Below are 17,763 nucleotides of genomic sequence, written 5' to 3' on the forward strand. Positions count from 1 at the left end.
AAAAAAAAAAAAGATATGGAGGGGACAGTAAGGGGGCTTCCATTCTTTTTTTTTAAGATAAAGTCTTGCTCAGTTGCCCAGGCTGGGGTGCAGTGGTATAGTCTCAGCTGCCTACAGCCTCTGCCTCCTGGACTCAGGTGATACTCCCACCTCAGTCTCAAGTAGCTGGAACTACAGGTGCATGCCACCGTGCCTGGCTAATTTTTGTATTTTTTGTAGAGGCTGGATTTGGCCATGTTGCGCAACCTGGTCTTGAACTCCTGAGCTCAAGTGATCCGTCCACCTCGGCCTCCCAAAATATATAAACATTGCCTATTGCTCTGCAAATAGCGGACACACAGCATGATTTGTACTTTTTAGTATTTAGTTTATTCATTCAGTAGATACCAAGTGACATTACTCCTACTCTAAAAATAGACTAATAAAACACATTCTCTACTCTTCAGAGATTCCAGGGTAGAAAACAGACAGTTTTCCTCTAGTGAGAGAAGTTTACTTCTCTGAAAAACGATAGAAGTGTGAGCTAGATCCTATGGAAATACAGAGCAGAAAGGGACTAAGTTTTCCTACAAAACCTAGAGAAATCTTCACAGAGGAGACTGAAAGTATGGTTAAGAGTTTCCTGAGCAAATTAAGGTAAAGCATTCTAGGGGACAGCTGTGTAAGGCATACATAGTGAAGTGCAGGTGCATGAAATAAAGTCAGGTTTGGGAAACGGAGATCTGTGAGACATTTTGAGATGAAATTGGGGAGAAGAAAGTAAGCTCCTAAAGATTCCTAGAGGTATTGTGTACCTCTGTAAGCCGAAGATCTTAGATTTTTGCTTGAAGAAGTGGGTTATCTTTCTACCTAGTTTAGTTGGATGATTCTCTTTTGGGGAGGGCCATGGGAGGGTCAATACTAGGCTTAAAAGAACAAAGACTTGATACTTTCAAGCTGTAGTTTTTAGAGTTGTTGTTGTTGTTGTTTTGAGACAGTCTCCCAGGCTGGAGTGCAGTGGCGTGATCTCGGCTCACTGCAATCTCCACCTCCCAGGTTCAAGCGATTCTCCTGCCTCAGCCTCCCAAGTATCTGAGACTACAGGTGCACACCATCATGCCCAGCTAGGTTTTGTATTTTTAGTAGAGACTGGGTTTCACCGTGTTGGCCAGGCTGGTCTCAAACTCCTGACCTCAGGTGATCTGCCTACCTCAGCCTCCCAAAATGCTGAGATTACAGGAGTGAGCCACCACACACAGACTAATTTTTGTACTTTTAGTAGAGAAAGGGTTTCACCATGTTGGCCAGGCTGGTCTCAAACTCCAGACCTCAAGCGATGCCCCTGCCTCAGTGTCCCAAAGTGCTGGGATTACAGGCCTTAGCCACCATGCCCGGCCTTTAGAGGATTTCTTATCCATAAGCATTTTCATGTCTTTGATTCACATAACTCAGATTATTCGCCTCAGCTTTTTCGTTGTCTATTTGCTTCTCATCTTTTGAAAGTTAATCAGAGAGAATCATGATTTATTTTCTTGAGTTAAAACATGTAAGAAATGTTTCTAAAATGTAGAATATGGTTTCTGGAATAGTTTTACATATATGTATGTATGTCTAAACACTTGGAACATTTACTTCCAGGCAAGAAACTAGATTTTAACTTGATGGCCTTACCATTTATTAACAAGGAGTGGTGTCATCAGTCATTGTTAATAGTAGAATTGTTGACTTTCATTGTAATGATAATTGTTTCCTGGAGGCAATAACTGGGAACAGTTGGTCAATCTGAAAAGTAGTGTTGCTTTGGTGACTGATAAGAAAGAATGCAGAGAAGCTAGTTGTCTGTCATGTATAAAAACCAAGGCCCTGAACAGGTTAAATACTAACTCCAAGCACAAGGCTAAAGCAGAAATATCTGCCAGTACATGTACTGGGATTAGAGACCTGCAGGCTTTGCCAAGAGTCCTAGAAACTACCTTCTGCCCAGACACACAGGAATCCATGCACTTTCTTCAAACTCAGAATGGAATAGAACTTCACAATCTGTAGCTCAAAGGACATTCCAGATCACCACCTCTTAGGCTGGGTTGAAGACAGCTTTAATGATGGGACGGATCAGGTCAAATGATACAGATGCAATATAAAAGGAATCTACCCATCCTTTCACTGAGCAGATCTTTTTTGAAAGCTTATTTACTGTGAGTCAAGCACTGTGCAGTGCACCCACATGGCACAAATGCACAGTTCACATTCCTACCTTCTAGAAGCTCCTGGGAAAAGCATATAAATAAAAGATTGCAGTGTGGTTTCTAAATTTTAAAAGGTATAGAGTGTTGTGATAATATGAAGAACTCAGGAGGAGTTCAAAGAGACGTTACAGAGGTGAGTGAGTAGGAGTAGGACCTAGAGGCAAGGGGCCAGGGGCAGTGGTTCACACTTGTAATCCCAGCACTTTGGGAGGCTGAGGTGGGAGGATCACCTGAGGTCAGGAGTTCGAGATTAGCCTGGCCAACATAGTGAAACCCTATGTATACTAAAAATACAAAAATTAGCTGGGCATGGTGATGGTGAACACCTGTAATCCCAGCTCCTGGGGAGGAAGAACCTAGAGACGAGGGATCCCAGTGGCAGCTGAATCTAGAATTTAGTCCTTCTGGTTCTTTAGTGTGTTTCTTTTTACCTAGGCAGGCTCACGTTTTTCAAACTTCATGTGTTTACCTCATCCACCAACTTGATATAATTTTACAGCGGCTGGGAGATTGGAGTTTCTTGCTGTGACTATTTCCTATGGATAAATCTGCATCCCTGAGTGAGATTATGTCTGATTCTTATTTGGACTGGAGTACTGAACTGGCCATTCTCAGGATGTTTTGTGGGGTGTTTTTTGTTTTTTGTTTTTTGTTTTTTTTGAGACAAGGTCTCTGTCACTCAGGCTGGAGTGCAGTGGCATGATCATAGTTCACTCACTGCAGCCTCAGACTCTTGGGTTTAAGTGATCCTCCTTCCTCAGCCTCCCAAGTAGGTAGTACTATGGGCATACACCACCACACCTGGCTAAAAAAAAATTTTTTTTTTTTTAATTTTTTTTGTATAGATGTGGGTCCTGCTATGTTGCCCAGGCTGGTCTTGAACTCTTGGCCTCAAGTGATCCTCCCACCTAACCCTTCTAAAGTGCTGGTATTACAGGCGTGGGCCACTATGCCCAGCCTTTCTTTAGTTTTACTAATATTCTATACTAGGGTTTCCCCATCATTTGTCATCCAGGTGGCATTCACCTCCTTTGGGGTGCAACAAAGCCATTAATTATTCTTCCATTTAATATCTTTGTATGCCTTGCAAAAGCAATAGTGTAATCAAACTATAAACTACTCTGTCCCTTCCCCCTGTAAAAGCCTCTGGTTCTCTGCTTTTTCTTAGTGAGGCTGAACCTGTCTTCCTACTCAGAAGCCACATGAAAGGAAACTCACAGTGCTAAGGCACTATAGAAAGATATTAAGATAAATCTAAGTTATTTTAAGACTGGAGGGCCGGGCGCAGTGGCTCAAGCCTGTAATCCCAGCACTTTGGGAGGCCGAGACGGGCGGATCACGAGGTCAGGAGATCGAGACCATCCTGGCTAACACGGTGAAACCCCGTCTCTACTAAAAATACAAAAAATTAGCCAGGCGAGGTGGCAGCGCCTGTAGTCCCAGCTACTCGGGAGGCTGAGGCAGGAGAATGGCGTGAACCCGGGAGGCGGAGCTTGCAGTGAGCTGAGATCCGGCCACTGCACTCCAGCCCGGGCGACAGAGCAAGACTCCATCTCAAAAAAAAAAAAAAAAAAAAGACTGGAAATTAGAAACAGAAGTTTGCTAAGGAATAAGTCACCCACACCTTACTCACTCTTTGCATAATACAAACGACCATTTTTTGTGTGTGTGTGTGATACGGAGTCTCACTCTATTGCCCGAGCTGGAGTGCAGTGGTGGGATCTCGGCTGACTGCAACCTCCACCTCCCGGGTTCAAGCGATTCTCCTGCCTCAGACTCCCTAGTAGCTGGGATTACAGGTGCCTGCCACCATGCCCGGCTAAATTTTTGTATCTTTTTTTAGTAGAGATGGGGTTTCACCACATTGGCCAGGCTGGTCTTGAACTCCTGATCTCGTGATCCCCCTGCCTCGGCCTCCCAAAATGCTGGGATTACAGGCATGAGCCACCGCGCCCAGCCTAAAACAAGCCCATTCTTAAGATATAAGGTAAACACTGAAACTAAGTGCATTGCTTCTTTTTCTCCCTTATTTCAAACTCGCTTTTGTTCCCCAAAACACACACACTTACACATATGTATGTATACTGTGTATTAATTTGGGAGTTTTGAATTGATCACAAAAGAACTAAATTATAATTCCAAATTAAAGTCTGAAGTACTTCAGTTATCACAAAAAAAGATAGATTGGGCAGGCAGCACTGCCCACAGCTGTAATCCTAGCACTTTGGGAGGCCGAGTTGGGCAGATCACCTGAGGTCAGAAGTTCAAGACCAGCCTGGCCTTGAACCCTGTCGTGAAACCCTGTCTCTACTAAAAATACAAAAATTAATTGGGCATGTTGGTGCTGGCCTGTAATCCCAGCTACTCCAGAAGCTGAGGCAGTAGAATCACTTGAGCCCGGGAGGCAGAGGTTGTAGTTAGCCGGAAAAAAAAAAAAAAGATACATCGAAAAGGAGAGTCATCTAGTGACTAAGATTAATTTTTGCTCAGCGGTTTGGGAAGACTGGCAGTCAGAAACCTAGCATCTTCTTTGTGGCTTTTCCATTAAATTTTCACCATTTGATCATGGGCAAACCACTTTTTTTCTCTGGACCCCATTTTGTTCCTCTGTAAAATGAGGGATCTGTTAGGGAAGCCCCAGCATTCTGACTCTGTACTGTCACACATACTTTAGTGTCTTTGCAGTACTGTTGATGGATATAATGGACCCTTGTCCTAAAAGGGATTCAGGGAATAGGTTATTTCCTTTCCTTAGGCAGTGCCCCAGATTTTGAAATTTAGCTTTTCTTTTTCTCTTATCTGTTAGTGATTGCAGTTACGATTCATATGTTGTTTCTTGTGAGTAGTAGTGGTTGTTTTGTTTTGTTTTTGTCTATCTTTATCAGAATGTAGCAGTTCTCCAGTCCAGGGACTTAGGCTTTCTTTCTTTTGTTGTTGTTTTTTTTGTTGTTGTTGTTATTACTATTACACATCAGATTCCCTGTAAGGAGTAGGAAAACCTACTTCATATACATATGTACAGTTTCTTGGTTGTTTTTTTGTTTGTTTGGAGATAGAGTTTCGCTGTTGTTGCCCAGGCTGGAGTGCAGTGGCATGATCTCCACTCACTGCAACCTCCGCCTCCCGGGTTCAAGTGATTCTCCTGCCTTAGCCTCCCGAGTAGCTGGGGTTACAGGCATGTGCCACCACGCCCAGCTAATTTTATATTTTTAGTAGACACGGAGTTTCTCCATGTTGTTCAGGCTGGTCTTGAACTCCCAACCTCAGGCAATCCGCCTGCCTTGGCCTCCCAAAGAACTGGAATTACAGGCATGAGCCACCGTGCCTGGCCTTCTTGGTTGTTTTTTTAAAGCTAGCATCAGTAGATAAATTACATATTTCTGTGTTTTAACTACTTTGTCAAATGCTTTTTATATATATTCCCTCAGTTCTCACAGCTATGTGTTTTGTTGTACTCAGACCCCTGGGTGACCACCAAACTTATCTGTATGCCTGAGCATCTGGCTTTCATGATGTCTTGGGTACTCGCCCCTTCTATCGGCTTGAACTTCTTGGCCCTGACCGCCCCCCTCCCCAGATTGCCTCTTTCAACTCTCTGTCTCCTGAGCCTTGTAACTGTGAAGCCAGTGCTTGGCCTAGTTGCTAGATGTGGACCTCATAATTATATTTGTTCAGGTTGACCACATTTCTGATCTACACAGTATGAACTATAGTCTGGAATATGCCCTCCTTTGTGCCTGGCTAGCTTCATTCTTCTGGTTTCTGCTCTTGGTCTTTTGTGGCTGGTTCACATTTTGCAGTCTGCTGTTTATGGATAGAATTACTGAGGCAGAATGTGTGATATCTGAAGGTAGCAGAGACCTGTGATTTTAGTTATTGCCTTAGCTGTTGGGCAGGGAGGATCTGGTGAAGTGGGTCTGGGTAGGCTAGCCTTATTTGGCTATAAGGAACAAGTTTCTATGCTTGTTCTTTGCCTTGGTATTTTCCGCTTCTTCAGAATATAAGGGCCAACTACCACTTTCTTCAGACATGCTGCAACATCCACCACACCCAGTCATGCCTCTGCCAATAGGCCACACCCTCGCATGAGACAGAAAGGTTACTGAACATACTGCCTAGTGGAGCCCCAAGTTGAAATCACATTGTGAGTTGGACATAGCAGCAGGCCTGTGATTCCTTGAATGTCTTTTTCAACTTCACATGTGAAAGTGGTAAAACTGTGAATCCAAGAGCACCTTAAAGATTCCCCTCCTTTTATAGAGGAAGAAACTGAAGCTAAGAGCAGTTAAATGAATTTCTAAGACTCTTAACTGTTAAGTGACACAGATTTTAAAATCTGGCCTTCTGACTCAAAGCCAAATTAATTTTTTCCCCACCATGTCAGTAAATTGAGGATGTATATGTGTGTATCATTTGTAGGGGGTAACTAGTTTTGAGAGAATGGGGTTGTTGAGTCTTACCTGATTTCTAAGGTATTTTCCAGAGTTTTCCTCTGGCATATTCGGACTGTATTACAACAATATCTTCCCCAACCCTAGACCTTTTTTTTTTCTTTTGGACAGGGTTTCTTCTTACCCAGGCTGGAGTGTAGTAATGTGATCACGGCCCACTGCAGCCTTGACTTACTGGGCCCAGACAATTCTCCCACATCAGCCTTCCAAGTAGCTGGGATCACAATTTTGTGTCACCATGCCTACCTAATTTTTTGTGCTTTTTGTAGAGACAGGGTTTTGCCATGCTGCCCAGGCTGGTCTCAAACTCCTAGGCTCAAGCATTCTGCCCACCTCAGCCTCCCGAAGTGCTGGGATTACAGGTATGAGCCATGGCACCCAGCCACCTCCAGACTTTCATAATTTTCATCACATATTGTACTTACTTAATTATATTATTCAATTATATGCATAAAAAAGATAAGAAAGCGATAATTCAACTGTGTTCTGTTACCACGGCTTTTCTGTATCCAATCTCGCCTCATATTTTTTCTTGTTACTAATTAGAATCATGATTCTCCTGGCATTCTTCATTTTGTTATACCTCACTTCCTTTTCCTTAGCAACATCTTTGCCATAGAGTATGAAAACCAGGTTCCTTGCCAATTAATCTGTATTGTGCTTTGTCATGTATTGCTACTAAACAGGTCAAGATCAAGGGGAAGAAATGTATATGAGGCTCAGTTCATGTTCAGGACAGAGGTAAATGGAAATTTATATTTTTTTTCAGCACTTACAACGTTGCCACTCATGATCATGAATGTAGCCCTGTGTCAGGTACTGAAGGTAATGCGAAAAGGATATATGGTTGATCCCTGCACTCTTGTTGGGAACTTGAGTGGTATGAATAGAGAAAGTGAGTTATTGGGGACAGAGGCTACAGTTTAGCAAGCTTTCCTGTGCGGACCTTGGTGATTTCTTTACATTTTATAGACCAAAGAACAGTCTTAATTTGCCCTTTTTTCCAAAGGCGTTGTTTAAAAACTGTAATCAAATCATTGCAGTTGGGAGGGGGGAGGGATTGCATTGGGAGTTATACATGATATAAATGATGAATTGATGGGTGCTGACGAGTTGATGGGTGCAGCACACTAACATGGCACAAGTATACATATGTAACAAACCTGCACGTTATGCACACGTACCCTAGAACTTAAAGTATAATAAAAAATAAAAAATTAAAAAAATTTTAAAAAAATCATTGCAGTTTATGGCAAATGGCCTTTAAAAAAAAAATCTAAATCTTTTCTTCATCTTGGAAAAAGACTTCTCTTGGATTTCTGATAGAATATTTCCAATATGCTATGTTAGTGCAAGACAGTAACTTACAGCTAGACAAGAAAAATCAGCTTTGTTCAAAGTAAGAGCATGGCCTGTTCTTACGGTGTAATTTTTTTCCCACAATTTTGTTTTATGGGTCCTTCAGCTTGAATATACAATTTGTGAGCTCAAAGCCCAGGGCAGCAAAGGACCATGCTGAGTTAAATGGGGGCAGTAGGCTCTGGTGGGTGGGGAAAACTCCAAGCTACAATTGTTAGAGTCCCTAAGTCTGGAGGTCAGAGAAAGATGAACTGCCCCCAGTGTGTGCACATGACACCTAACAGATTATTAGGCTGGAAAGAGCAGGGCTGGTAGCTGGTAGTGGAGGGAGCAACCCAGCCTCATCCAAGGAACCAAGTGGGGGCAGGGACAGGCGTAAATGCATCAAGAGTTTGTTGTCACACAAATTTCTTATAATTAGAATACCTATCCCCAAAGCCCTGATCACTGAAGTCTTTAAATGAACCCTTTATTAAACTCTTCCATTATGCAGAGCTATGGATGGCGCTCTTCTGGGTTTTGGGGACCCCACTCAAGTCAGCTTTCAAGTGAATTTGATAAGTTGCTATGACAGCAAACCCACTCTTCCTCTGAGAATGAATGCCTGTAATTTTAATACTATGTTAAGGTGTGGGTTTTTTTTTTTTTTTAGTCCAATTTTGAACAATTTCCTGGATTCTTCTTCGGGGGTTATAGCTGGGGATTGGCAAATGAGTCTCGCTTATTTTTAAAACAGTTTTCTGAGTGGGTGAATGTGGAAGGGTGGGCATGGTATCAGATAAGAGAGTGTGTGGGTATACACATATCTATATCAGTGAAAGCCAAAATAATTACTATCCTTAGTGCTTGGATTGGCACCGTACCGTGTTTTAAATTGCAGATCTAAACAGAGTGCTAGTTCACAGGAAATTACATTCTCAGATTAACAGTAGCATTTTTTGTGCAGAAAGCAGCAGGTTCTTTCTTTCTCTTTCATTCTTCCTTCCTTTCTTTCTTTCACATTTGTAAGTACATTTAATACCGAACTGCTTGAGGAGAGAGGGGCATTGAGGGAGAGATGAATTTTGTCATGAATACTGGGGAATTGGTGTGATGTCACTGCAAGCTCTGTGTGATCGTAGGTGGTATTAGAGCTCCAGGAGCGAAAGCAGGGAGAGCAGTGGAAGAGACGATGTCGCTCTCAGACAAGCAGACAGCTTCTCTCACTGCCGCGTACGGTCAGCTCAGTAAGAGCAAGCCTGCGGAGTGCCGAATGGACTCCCCAAAAGAAATCAGTCAAGCCGGATTCGAATGGCAGAGGACAGAGGGCAAACTGAATGAAATTGGGCTGAATGTCAGCATGGACGGGCAACCGAAAGATGGGCTTGTGAAGAATGCCAGCTTCCTGGAGCAGAATAAGCTCTGCTTTTTTGAGGGGAAGCTAGACAAAGAGCTCAGCATTGACGTGCAGGACAAGGACTATCAAGCAGCCTCGGGTCACCTTGAGAGCAGGTATGTGATTTCAGAGACCTACCATCCCTTGGAGGGGAACTCGGTACACCAGAAGACGTCTGAGTTCCATCTGGAACTCATAGAGGGGCCAGACAAAAACAAAACCATTCCAGTTCAGGGGAAGGTGGCAGGGAAGAATGGACTAGAGACCAAGAGCCAATCAGATCTGGATTTCCCTGGGGCTGCTGACATCCCTACCAGGTATGCTAAGGAGCAGGAAACCAGTGTTTGGAACCCCAACTTTCATCCAGTGGCTCAAGGCCCTCTGGGATCAAGGGAAGCAACTCCGGGAGAGATGACGAATAGCATCATCCCTGGCTGCCCAGTGATTGGGGTGGTAAATAACTCTGAGCAGCTGAAATGTGAGTCCCCACTCCTGGTGTCTCTAGCCCACCCAGCCCCCATTATTGAACATTCACCCACCACCATTCCGCCAATCACTATGGTGTTCACCCAGGAACATTTGAATGCAAGCTCTCACATCAGAGACCATGATAAAGAGTTGGAGAAATTGAGTTCTACCGAGGAGGAAGCTAGGCTCAACCAAGCCCCCCAGCAGAAAAAGACAGTGCGCAGGGCCCTGTCTGAATGTTCTCGCCTCTCAGTTCCCCCAGCTGTCAACCTTGCAGATAAGTACCCTGAACTCCCTGCCCGAGAAGAGCCTTCTTCTGGCCTGCTGCCTCCCCCTAGTAGCCCAATGTCTAGTCCTATGCCTGGGAAACTGGGAGCTCCTGCTATGAAGCGCTCCATGACTGTGGGTGAGGAACAGACAGCTAGCTACAAATTGAGCCCTGGAAAACTGCCCATCTTGTCTACTAAAGAGATACCTCCTTTCATCTGCGAGGAACCAGTGGCCAAGAAGAGAGAAGAATTGGCCCACTTAAGCAACAGCAGCAGCAACTCTGGGAAGAAGGAACTCGGCACTGCTGGATTATATCTCCATAGTAAGCTGGAGCAGATTCCTGAAGGAAGCAGCAAGGAAAAAGGGCAGGAAGATATTAGTGAAACTAGAATTGATTCATGCTCCCAGGTCTGCCAGCAAGGAGAGAAACAGCCAGGACAGACAGCTCTGGCAGGGAAGAAAGAAACTGAGGTCACTGCAACCCAGAGCACTCCATCGTTTCTGTGTGAAGAGCCCCCACGTGATGGTATGTTTCTAAATTTTGCCTCCATTGGGAACAAGCAGACAGCAAGGAAGGAACCAAAGTGACAGATTACCAGCAGAGCACTAAGCAGCTTTTTACAGCCTGGTTCTGTGACTGCCTGGGGAAAGCTTAATTCCCTTGTGTTAGAAGCTTGCTGGGAGTGAGGCAAGAAAGAGAACAAAGTGAATCTTGCAGGGTCAAGCCGAATGTCTTGCGAGCATGACAGATAGTGTGAATTGAGTAGGTGGGTTTGGGGTGGAATGGGGTCAGAGAATGGTGGGCATAAAAACTAGAGCCCCTTTCTTGACCTCATGTCACCCTGTCCAACCCATCCCCCATCCACCCAGCCCTCAGCTCCGGGTTGGTTTGAACCAGATGTTTCCTGAGCTCTAAATCCTCCAATCGCAAATGATTGATTTCCTTGCTTGAAAATCTGTCACTTTGTATAGATTCACAATGGGTTTATCAGCACTAACCTCCTCGCATTAAGTTGCACGATCTGGGTGGAAGCTCTGTTTTCTGTTTTGCTTTTGAGAACGTTTTACTTTTGTTCAAACTGAAAAAGAACCTTTTAAAGCTAGCTATTTAATATTCTTTCTGTGTTCTTCATGTTTGACCCAATCTTGCTTCTAGTTTTCTCTTTTTGTGTGTGTTTTGAGAGGATTTGTGGGGAGAAAAAGAAGAAAGAGAAAACGGGGAGAGAAGGAGAGACTTGCAACCTAATAAACAGCTAAATGTTGCGGTCTTTGTGACTGCCTTTTGTGTCTTTCTTCCTGGCCCTTTTCTTCCCCATCTCCCATCCCCCCACAGCTGTTACTGTGGTGGTCTGAAAAAGCTTGCGTTTTTCTGAGTCCAGTTGGAGCACAAAGGGCCATAATTCAGGAGCTTGTAAATGGGGATTTAAAACATATGTTTTGTTTAAAAAAAAATAGTCTTGTTTCCTGGGACCTGTTTTCTCTAATATTTATTACTCTTGGTACATTTTTATAAAATTTTACTTTTTTTCTTTGAAAGTAAGAAATGGTATTTTCTAGAGGAGTGGTAAGTAGAAGACATACAGATGTTTTGGGTTTTTGTTTTTTTATGGAGATAAAAAACATGTTTTTTTATGGAGGCAGAGAAGCTTAATAGTTCCTCTTTGATTTCTTATGACTCCAGGATCACAAGCATTCAGGTGTCCCATGCTGTTGCTTCCTTCTAGCTATGACAGAACTGTAAGCTCCTCCTGGACAGGACTTTGTCATCTTTTTCTTGATCCCCAGGTGCTTTGTTCAGTACCACATACCTTCTAGGTGATCATGAGTGAAGACTTTGTTTCAGAACAAGTTCTTTCTAATTCACACTAACAGAAGTTTGTGCTAATAGAAAAAAATTTCAGATGACTGACAAATCCACCGATCCATTCACCCTGATAAAAGTTTAAATGCTGACTCTGTTAACCACTCTGTAGATAAAACTTTTATATGAAGATTGTTTCATTTAACATGCCTACCATTTGCATTCACTATCTAGGAGCTGGAAATTGTCCTTATCCTCAAGCAACTTTCGTATGAAGATTGTTTCATTTAGCATGCCTACCATTTGCATTCATTGTCTAGGCACTGGAAATTGTCCTTATCCTCAAGCAACTTTCGATCCAGTTGGAGGGCTAAGAGGCAGTGGGAGGGTTGGTTGTGAATCGTGAAAACATTTTGGAGGAAGTCACATTTGAGGTGGGCCTTGGAACCCTGGCATATCAAACAATGCAGAGGGAAAGCCTTCCAGGCAAGGGAACTCATATAAGCAAAGGTATGAAGCCTAGACAGCTCATGTTAGGTAAAAGAACAATGGAGGAATCTCAGGGCATCCAGTCACAGGAAATGTGGCCAGGCTGCCACCATTGTGTATATCTCTCTTGGGACCTCTGCTTCTCCCTGCACATGTGCTCCATTCTCTTCCCTTTAAAAATCTGTATTTCCTCTGTCATCTCTTTTTGCTTCCCTTGTGACTCTTTCTGCCCAGGACAGAATAGCATTGAGTTGCCATGGTTTGAGCTCCATGGCCAGCTTTGTTACCACCATATATGTCAGGGTTCCAGTGTTGCATGACTGTAATTTCCATGTCTTTGTCTATACTGACAATGAGTGAATACTTATATCTTATTGGCTCAGCTTGGTCCAGTCAACAGTATACCAGGTCCCATAGCCTTCTTAACCAATCTGAGCCATTTAGACCCAACTGCTTCATTCACCTTGAGGCTTCTCTAGAGGAGAGAGTATAGGTTAAGGAAATATTCCAAAGCCATCTTTACATATGTGGCAAGAAATAATGGGAGAAAATTCTAGAAAGTTGTTTGGAATTCAATCTTGCTAAGCTTCAAATGTCCCACTGAAAAGTTTAAAGCTTACTACCATGTTCTGAAACTGTGGTGGCTGCCTATGACAGCAGATAAGGTAGCTCCAGGGCAGCTTTAGGAAGACTGACTTGCTCTCAGTAAGTGTGATGAACTGGAAGACCAAGAGTTGAAGGCAGACAATCCTGTTAGGGAAATTTGATTCAGATAGTGGTAGATGAAACACTGAGGACATGAGGGGGAAATATAACAGGTGAAGATAAAGTGAAACTGGAATGTGGGTGGTGTGTGAGAAAAAGGAATTGACAGTCATGCTGTGATGTGAGGCTGGTTTTTCCAGCCAGTGGTAGTATAGGTAATAGAAAGACCCAACAGAAGAGCACAGTTCAGTGAAGGAGTTAATGAGTTCCACTTCACACACTTTTTTTTTTTTTGAGATGGAGTCTCGCTTTGTCGCCCAGGCTGGAGTGCAGTGGCACGATCTCAGCTCACTGCAAGCTCCACCTGCCAGGTTCATGCCATTCCCTGGCCTCAGCCTCCCAAGTAGCTGGGACTACAGGTGCCTGCCACCTCGCCCAGCTAGTTTTTATTTTGTATTTTTAGTAGAGACGGGATTTCACCGTGTTAGCCAGGGTAGTCTGGATCTCCTGACTTCATGATCCGCCTGCCTTGGCCTCCCAAAGTGCTGGGATTACAGGCGTGAGCCACCACGCCTGGCCCACTTCACACATTCTTTTGTGAAACTCTGGGGATATGTAGATGGTGGTCTCTAGAAATTGCCTGATAGCTGGGCTTGGTGGCTCATGCCTGTAATCTCAGCACTTTGGGAGGCCTTGGCAGGCAGATTACTTGAGACCAGGAGTTTGAAACCAGCCTGGGCAACATGGCAAAAACCCCATCTCTATGAAAAAATACAAATTTCAGGTAGGCATAGTGGCACGTACCTATAGTCCCAACTACTTGGGAGGCTGAGGTGGGAGGATCATTTAAGCCCGAAAGAATGAGGCTACAGTGAACCAAGATCGTGCCACTGTGCTCCAGTCTGGGAGATAGACCAAGATCAGATCTCAAAACAAACAACAAAAAGAAGTTGCCTGATATATCCATGAGGCAAGGGAGGGAGCTTGTTGAGAGCTACCATCTGGGAGAGAGAGAGCAGTTTCTGCTTATGCGCAGTTACATTTATTTGTACAGGTTGAGTTACTGCATGCCTGTGTCATAGTGCGACTTTATGAAGTATTCATGTTGTTTACTGAAAATGCTGAGCTTATTGAAAAATATTTATAGGGTCTGGGGCCAGTGGCAGCTAGTTACACAAGATCTTCTTTGAGCTTGCTATAGGACAAAGGCGTTACCAAATTTGCGCAGTTGTTGGCTATGGTTTTTCCCCATTACATTTTAAAACTATAAAAATGCTCAGTTTTTGACTCTTAAGTACATATGGTTCAAACATCAAAAAGTACAAAGTGCTCTTCGTTAAGAAAACCTCCTACCAAGACAAGATGGTATCAACTCATTGTTTTCTTCTCCTTCCCTATAAATACAACTAAATACTCTGTAAATAATTGAAGATAATTCCATAAAAGAATATGAGGTAGAAAGAAGGCAAACCTGGTAGGGATCTCAGGACTTGAGGAATGACAGTGCAGTGAATTCCCTGGGATTGATCAATTGATTGATTAATGGTAGAGATGGGGTCTTGCTATGTTGCCCAGGCTAGCCTCGACCTCTTGACTTCAAGTGATCTTCCTTGCTTAACCTCCCAAAGTACTGGTATTACAGGCGTGAGCCACTGCACCCATCCCCTGGGTTTTCTTTTTGTCTCCTACATATCCCTGGCTGGGCACTAGAGAGGCCTGTAACCTGGAATTAACAACAAGCGTAGACTGAAAAAAAAAAAAGAAAACAAATAAAATCTGTTCTCTATTGCCAAAAAAGCAAGAAAGAAAAAAAACCAGCAAAGACCTAGTGGTGGTTTCACTACCCATCCCCAATAGTGGGTTCAGTCTGCCTGCGGGTACAGTGTCAGTGCAGCCCATAAGGGCCTTCCTGTTGTCCACTCCACACTCAGCAGAAGCTGTAGGCCCAATCCACCCACATCACCAGCAACTGCAGGGAGGACTGTCCTCTGTCCCCTACCAGGTAACAGCACCAGTGGCTTCTATAGCCCTGGTGTCTTGTAATCCTCTACCCAGTGGCAGGAGACTTTCGTAGGTTTCAAAACCTCTACTTCCTTCCCCTTAGCAGGAGAAAGCCCCCAAGGTAGGTGTTTCCTGCTCCCAGCAACCCCAGCAGAGATCAAACAGGAGGTCTGCCTGTCCCAGGCAGCCAGAGAGCAGTCCAGAGGAAGCTGTGTCTAGTCTATGGTTCCAGCATCACTCAGCCCCTATGTGCTGACACTGGGTGGCCCAGGTAAGTCCCTACAGCCCTTTCAGGCAGTACCAAAAGGGATTAGTTAGAACCTTAGCAGAACCAGAACACAACAGGCCATAATTGCATTGCAAGGACTCTAGAAACCAAATTGTCATCAGAACTACAGTCATAACCTGTAGACTAAATATAAACACTATCAACAGGATGACTGCATGCTAAAGTACAAAATTAGAATTTTAAAGCAGCCATCATAAAAGTACTTTAACAAGCAATTATGAATTCTCTTGAAACAAATGAAAACTAAAACCCTCAGCAAAGAAATAGAAGTTACATAAAAAGAACCAAATGTTAATTGTTGATATGAAAAATACAATAATTAAATTTAAAAACTTATATGGACTCAGCAGCAGACTGCAGATAACAGAGGACAGAATCAATGAAGTTGGGGACAGATCAATAGGATTTATTCAATCTGAACAACAGAGGAAAAAAGGTCTACAAGGAAAAAACATATCTTCAAACCCATGGGATAATAACGAAAGATCTAACATATGTATCATCAGAATCGCAGGAGAGGAGCAAGGATGCAAGGCTGAACAACTGTTCAAAGAAATAATGACTACAAACTTCCCAAATTTGACAAAAGGCAAAATTTATAGATTCAAGCAACTGAACAAATACCAAATAGAATAAATGCGAAGAAATCCATGCCATGACTTTTCATAATTAAACTTTTATAAACTAAAGACAAAAATCTTTAAAAACAAGCAAAGAGATATGATGCATTAGGGAAACAGCAATTTTCTTTTTTAACCTTCCTTATGGTGCTGAGGAAACAGCAATTTAAATGACAGCCTGTTTCTTATCAGAAACTGGGGAGTGCAGAAAGAAGTGGCACATTTGTCAAGTGTCAAAAGAACTGTCAACTGCAAATTATTTGGTAAAACAATCCATCAGGAATGAAGGGGAAATAAAAAAGACATTTTTAGATAAAGGAAAACTAAGAATTTGTTGCTAGTAGACATACCCTTAGAGAAGGGCTAAAGATTAAAAAAAAGATAAGTTATGGTAACAGAAGGCGGCTTGGAATTTCAGAAATAAAAGAACAACAATGGAATGGGTAAAAATATGGAAATAGCCAGGTATGGTGGCTCATGTCTGTAATCCCAGCACTTTGGGAGGCCGAGGCAGGCGGATCATCTGAGGTCGGGAGTTCGAGACCAGCCTGGCCAACATGGAGAAACTCCATCTCTGCTAAAAATACAAAATTAGCCGGGCGTGGTGGCTCATGCCTGTAATCCCAGCTACTCAGGAAGGCTGAGGCAAGAGAATCGCTTGAACCTGGGAGGCGGAGATTGTGGTGAGCCAAGATCATGCCGTTGCACTCCAGCCTGGGCAACAAGAGCGAAACTAGGTCTCCAAAAAAAAACAAGGAAATATAATAGACTTATCTCCTCATGAATTTTTTAAACTCATAAATCATATTTGAAGCACAAATTGTAATACTATCTGATGTAGTGCTTAATCTGTGAAGAGGAAACACTTAAGACATATCTTAAGGCTGGGCACAGTGGCTCACACCTGTAATCCCACCACTTTTGGAGACCAAGGTGGGTGGATCACTTGAGACCAGGAGTTCGAGACCAGCCTGGGCAACATGACGAAACCCCATCTCTACTAAAGATAAAAAGAAAAATTAGCCAGGCATGGTAGTGCACACCTGCAATCCCAGCTGCTTGGTTGGCTGAGGCATGAGAATCACTTGAACCTAGAAGGCAGAGGTTGCAGTGAGCCGAGATTGCACCACTACACTCCGACCTAGACGACAGAGTGAGACTCTGTCTTTAAAAAAAATTAAAGTAGGGAGAAAAAAAGGATCCTAAATGGAAGTAAGGTTCCATCCAGTAGGTCACTCAAAGTAGTAAAACAGCTGGGTGTAGTGGTGTGCACCTGTAGCCCCAGCTACTCAGGAGGCTGAAGATGGTAGGATCACTTGAGCCCAGAGTTTGAGACCAGCCTGAGCAACACAGTAAGACCCCATCTCTAGAGGAAAAAAACAGTAGTAGAACATTGATACCAGTTTGTTGTATGTATATTGTTATACCTGGAGCAACCACTAAGAAAACTATGTACAAAGTAATATACTCAAAAACTTTTTTTTAATAAAAATAGAATTCTAAAAAATGTTCAGGTAACCTTGGGTGAGACATAATTTGAAAAAATGAAAAAAGGAAATTAAAAAGATTAAAAATGGGCCGGGCACGGTGGCTCAAGCCTGTAATCCCAGCACTTTGGGAGGCCTAGACGGGCGGATCACGAGGTCAGGAGATCGAGACCATCCTGGCTAACACGGTGAAACCCCGTCTCTACTAAAAAAATAAAAACTA

The 17,763-nt window shown here is 43.2% G+C and overlaps 1 protein-coding gene across 9 annotated transcripts in view; it reads left to right on the forward strand.

Moving 5' to 3' along the window:
* Positions 1-17,763, forward strand: part of MAP4 (microtubule-associated protein 4) — a 280,646-nt gene that overhangs the window by 229,726 nt on the left and 33,157 nt on the right. Inside the window, exon 1 of one of the 9 annotated variants that reach the window (XM_011939196.1) lies at positions 8,695-10,674. The exons of the other annotated variants lie outside the window; for them this stretch is intronic. Coding sequence (XP_011794586.1) covers positions 9,207-10,674 — 1,468 coding nt within the window. The 5' untranslated portion in view covers positions 8,695-9,206. Of the gene's footprint in view, positions 1-8,694; positions 10,675-17,763 lie in introns of those variants that run through there. 9 annotated transcript variants of the gene reach the window in all.

The sequence above is a fragment of the Colobus angolensis genome, unplaced genomic scaffold (assembly GCF_000951035.1).
Source record: "Colobus angolensis palliatus isolate OR3802 unplaced genomic scaffold, Cang.pa_1.0 Scaffold18, whole genome shotgun sequence".
Classification (NCBI taxonomy): domain Eukaryota; kingdom Metazoa; phylum Chordata; class Mammalia; order Primates; family Cercopithecidae; genus Colobus; species Colobus angolensis.